At 48.3% G+C, this 5206-nt stretch overlaps 1 protein-coding gene across 1 annotated transcript; it reads left to right on the forward strand.

Moving 5' to 3' along the window:
• Nucleotides 1–874: 874 nt before the first annotated feature.
• Nucleotides 875–2078, forward strand: LOC118508020 (17-beta-hydroxysteroid dehydrogenase 14-like). The gene is made up of 2 exons (XM_036047410.1): nt 875–1691; nt 1770–2078. Exons 1-2 carry the CDS (start codon nt 1139–1141, stop codon nt 1988–1990), a joined length of 774 nt encoding a protein of 257 aa, XP_035903303.1. The 5' UTR covers nt 875–1138; the 3' UTR covers nt 1991–2078.
• The last annotated feature ends 3128 nt before the right edge of the window (nt 2079–5206 follow it).

Raw genomic sequence — 5206 nt, forward strand, 5'->3', positions numbered from 1 at the left:
GCCGTACTGTCAACCGTGTACTTCAATTAGAGTATTTTTTGCAAAGTCAATCATGAGGGTCATACTGGTGTACCTCGTGAAGCCAAAGGACGAGAAAGTTTATTATTAACTCTTGAAACTATTTTGAGAAGACAACTATTACCCTTACAAGACAAAGTCTTCTAAACGATGGGTCTCTTGGATTTGTTCCTTCGAAAATAAAATGCCTTGATAAATGAGAATCCTTCGGCGAACTTCTTCACGGGAAGGTCCTTGAAATGATGAGCCCTTTGGAGAGGCTCTTTCGAATTTAAAATATTTTGTTACCTGAGACTTCTTGGACGAAGAAGTCTCTTGAAAAATGAGGCTTCGGCAGCGATGTTTCGCTCAGTACGAGTTCATTTGGTAGACAACACTTACAAGTAAATGAGGTCCCCTTCGACTACCGGGTATCTAGGTAGATGAGGCTTCTTGAGCGAAGATATTGGAAAATAGGATCGGGGTAGAGATCGAAGTCATGTAGCGGTCTATGAAATTGTAGCTTAGCATAGACTCTTCGAACAAAGCGCTCTTGTTGTGGACGAGATTCTTTGGACGACCAAGTCTCTTAGGTGACAAATCTCTAGTATTTTATACGACATCTATCAAATCCGTCACGATTCTCTGCGCCGCAAAAAAGACACAAGTTATTTAGCTCAGGTGCTATTAATAGAACCGTTTATTTTTAAGATAGCCAGTCTTACTATTCAGTTAAATGGCACATAAAAGTACTTTAAATTATATTTCATGATATTACTCAGTGAGATTTGACTTATTAAAACAATATCACTTGATGGAGCTCTACTTTACACAAGGTAAAGAAAACTTTTTGGAAAATCATTTTGAGCGACACTGAGTGCGTCCAACCCTAAGTGACATTGCAAACAATCTGCCTCTGTACTTATCACGAGGCTTTAAGCGTGCCTCCCACCGCATTCAATGCTTCACCCATTTTTGTATTTTTTTTTTATCTTGCAACTGTACACATACAACACACAGTAACTGACCTATCAGTTCGCGAACGGCGATAAGATAATGTGTGTAAAGCATGACACGAAAAACAGCACCGCATTCGTATTAAATTTCAGCTGTGCCAGTACCGTGTCGTCAGTGGTTGAGAATGGATTTTACCGGTAAGGTGGTGCTCATCACCGGAGCCAGCTCTGGAATTGGAGCTTCAACGGCAAAATATCTCACGAACCTGGGCGCTACCTGTGTGCTGGCTGCGCGCAATGAAGCGAAGCTTGCCGAAGTTCGTAAGGAGTGTGTCTCAGTGGGAAGGGTGGAGCCACTTACCGTCGTGACGGACGTTACGAAGCGCGAAGACCTCGAACGGCTGGTACGGGTGATCATTGCCAAGTACGGACGGTTGGATGTGTTGGTGAACAATGCTGGTAAGGGAGCGGCCGGCAGCATCGAGCAAGCCGATCTGGAACAGTTCGATGACATACTGGATACGAATCTGCGGTCGGTGTTTGCCCTCACCAAGCTGGCTCTGCCGCATCTGCTTGCCGTGAAGGGTAACATCGTGAACGTGTCGAGTGTGGCCGGTACCAATTCGTTCCACAATGCACTGTCGTACTGTGTGTCCAAGTCGGCGCTCGATCAGTTTACACGCTGTACTGCGCTTGATCTGGCAGAGAAGGGCGTGCGCGTAAACTCCGTCAATCCGGGTAAGTCGGGCTTAGCGGACAGCGAGCTGCATTGGGGAGTTCTCATGTTGTCAAACTTTTTTTTGCCAAACATTTCAGCGGTCATTGTGACGAACTTCCACAAGGCGATCGGTATGGAAGATGAAGCTTATGCCGCTTACCTGAAGCACTGCGAGACAACACATCCGTTGGGACGCGTTGGAACTGGCGATGAGGTGGCAGCATCGATCGCTTTCTTGGCCTGTGATGCGACGGCTAGCTTCATCACGGGCACCTTGCTGCGAGTGGACGGTGGAAAACATATTCTTACTCCACGTTAAGATAATATCAAGTTTGGGGGAAAATTCAACGAATAAAACAATTGAATGAATAAAGTAATGCTTCGGCTCCTTCTTTATGTGCTAATAATAGGTAACGGTTATAAACATAGCACCCGATTGCATACTTTCAGGCGGCCACGTTCCTAATCATGGGCCCCAAAACAAGCTCGGATAAACTATGTGAAAGCAACCATGCGGCACGATTGCCTGTCAGAACAGGATAAACTGCATCAGCCTAGCGGCACTAACATGACACCACCCGCAAAGATACCAATAACCCTAAACAGATCACTCATCGCCCCGCCGATAACGAGTTGATGATGACGGTGTTTGTCAATCACATACACCTGGCCGTTGGTTGTGCACCAACACCAACGGTTATTGAGTTCGGAAGATTAAACAGTCCGAGCGTGGCGTGAGATTACCGACCCACCAACGACGACGACGGCGACGAGGACATCATCCGCCGGAAACACGCCACCGGAACACTTCATTAATCGCACACGCTACCGGAACGTACCAGAAACAGCTTCCAGGTGTGCGCGTGTGTTTGTGTGTGTGTGTGTGTGTACGCAAGCAAGTATCACTCAGCAAATTGGCACGAATATATTATGCGCTCGTCTGCACATCGCACTACGGTTAAGACGCTTCCAACCGTCTTTCCGTTCGCTCGGTGAGGCCAACTGTGAAAGTGACCGTGATGTGACACGGCGCCCCCGAGGCCAGGATCTTCATTTGTCTTTGAGCAGATTCTTGGTGTCCGGGCCGCCACAGACTTTCGATGCATCCTTTGCCATGGGAAAACTCACTCTCAAACGCTGGAGTGCGCGATATTTGTCTTTTGCCTTGGGCAGATTTTCAATCTCACTCGATTGTGGGACCGAGGAACGGTTTTGCAGTCTCGGGGTGTTTTCCGCAAAGAAGACTCATCGCCATGGACCGCTCCGGCTCCGGTGGACCAGTGTGAGGTGAGATCTTACCGGACGTTTTTGGGAGCCACGGTTGGACGCTAGCCATCGAAAAGTTTATGTCTTGTTCGTCTCATTTATTCGCCCCGTGGTCGGGCCGAACACACTCAGACACGCCACCCGGGCAGGCCCCAGAGCTGGCGTCCCGGCGAGCAGGACATTAATTTTCCGACACATCGTCCACGCGCTTCCCCATATATATCTCGCAGCCGGCGTCTCGAGTGGTTGTTGTCGGATGTGCTCTTTATGCCGGCCAGCGAGCGTACCGGCTAGCGAGGACGTGGCAAGCGGACCCAGTTGGTGCAGGCTTCATGCGAGATGCATCTTAAGCAAACATAAACAGAAGGCACCGAATAAATAACACTTTATCCTTTTAACCGTCCTGTGTCTGTGTGTCCCCGGGTGTGTCCGCGTGTGTGTTGTATGTGCTTCATTTGTGGGTCCAGTTCCGTTTGCTGGACGTCGGTCGCGATGGTGCTGGCTGCGATGTTTATCTCCGGCATTTTGGCGCACGGTAAAGCACCAAACACTGCAACGCAACCGATGGTCTTGCTGCATTCCGGCGGCAACTGTGTACGTCCCCAGCAAGAACGCCGGAACATTTCGAAACGGTCGCCAGCTCGAAAGCTTTTCGCGATTCATTGCGGCGATATAAAGACAAACGGTGAAACATGGGAACCGGTCCCTTTTGCAGCTGTTCGGGACGAGTTCGAGTGGCCCGATTCCTTTTCGCCGAATCCGGTGCGCCCGTATGTGCGACCGGTCTCGCCTTTCGCAATCGGTGGAATTTATCGGCGCTCATCAATAATCCGCTAGTCTCGGGAAGACTTCCCTTTAGGCTGTGAAACAATTCCGCGTGTAGTACGTTCGCAAAACAACTCGCAACTCGGCAAAACCGGGTATGAGAGCGCCAAAAGCTAGACTCTATCTTTCGCCACTATTTTCTACTATCACAAGATCCTATCGGTACGCCGTACGGGTTCCGGTTGCCCGTCAAACGCACCCAGTAAACGATTTCCGAACGAACGATTCTCATTCTCCGGCCCCTCCGGTGATCGACCCATTTGTCAGGAATGGCGACCGCTTTTCATTCAACTCAGTAAGAGGACACTGTACACACACACACAAAAAACACGCGGTTGTTAGTAGAATTAGAAAAAGAACAGTGCCATTTGTTGTAGAAAAACATGTCGAAAATCGGCCGTGAACACTTGCACGACTTGTGAAGCATTCTCGCACGCGCTGAACATGATCGATCGAACGCGAACAACCTGCAAGGACAACATGCGGTTGCCGATAAGATGAGCGAACGAACAACAATCCTAACCATAGGCCGTGATTATGCACACACACAACAAAAAAAAACCCTGGATACAATCGGTTTTCAAATGTAGGACAATTCACTGCAGTCACTGCACTCAATGACTACGATTTATATTCATAGCGGCGTTTACCGTGCACTCCGGAAGTTGATGGCATTATGCACCATGGCAAATGGGAAATTTCTTGATACATGCTCCATTGCCTTTCCTCGGCGCAACCACGGCCGCGTGCCGTGTAAACCATGCATTTACTTTGTCGACGGTGAGCGGCCTAAATCGCCGCTCAAAACGAAGAGACGAACCCGGAACGCAAACGGATGGTACAAATTGATTTATAACCACATCACGGAAGATTGGGTACCGAGTGGGGGTAAGGGGCCGGGTCGGCGAAGGGAAAACACGCGGGTGGTCAAATGAATGGCATGTTAATTAGCGACACAGCCAGTATGGTGCATGCAAATGTGTAACTCCACTTTTCCGGTGTTTCATTAGCGATTCAAATACTTATTATCAATAATTCATACGAGAATACGGGCGCATAAATCGTGGTTCGTTTTCATTCGTTCTGTCGGATGGGGGAAACGCCCTAAGATGGGGTGGATAAGGATAGTCGAAGGGGGTATTTTATGTGTTCCCTGTTTCAGTGGCATGCTTGGGGTAGGAGATGAATGTACGATAAAGTTCAACTAGATGAGAATGCAGCTTTTAATCAACAAGATTGTGCAGAAGAATGTCGTGCTCCTAGAGTGTCATGGTGCCATGGCGAGAAAAGTTAATAGACCCCAGTCTTTATATCGACTCTCTTCATCTGATTAAACTCGGTTCGTTTATGTTTCGTTTTTGTCCTGCACAAAGAACTGCGGCTGTGTTTATTTTGATTCGTTGAGGGCTAAGTACAATGCACGAGCCGTTGCATCACAAGCTCT

This window comes from Anopheles stephensi, chromosome 2 (genome assembly GCF_013141755.1).
Source record: "Anopheles stephensi strain Indian chromosome 2, UCI_ANSTEP_V1.0, whole genome shotgun sequence".
NCBI lineage: Eukaryota > Metazoa > Arthropoda > Insecta > Diptera > Culicidae > Anopheles > Anopheles stephensi.

What these genes read in the sequence shown, in the direction of transcription:
- LOC118508020 (XM_036047410.1), top strand. Translation starts at nt 1,139, where the DNA reads ATGGATTTTACCGGTAAGGTGGTGCTCATCACCGGAGCCAGCTCTGGA. An exon ending in CGTAAACTCCGTCAATCCGG is followed by an intron (nt 1,692 to 1,769) that starts GTAAGTCGGGCT and finishes CAAACATTTCAG; the next exon opens with CGGTCATTGTGACGAACTTC.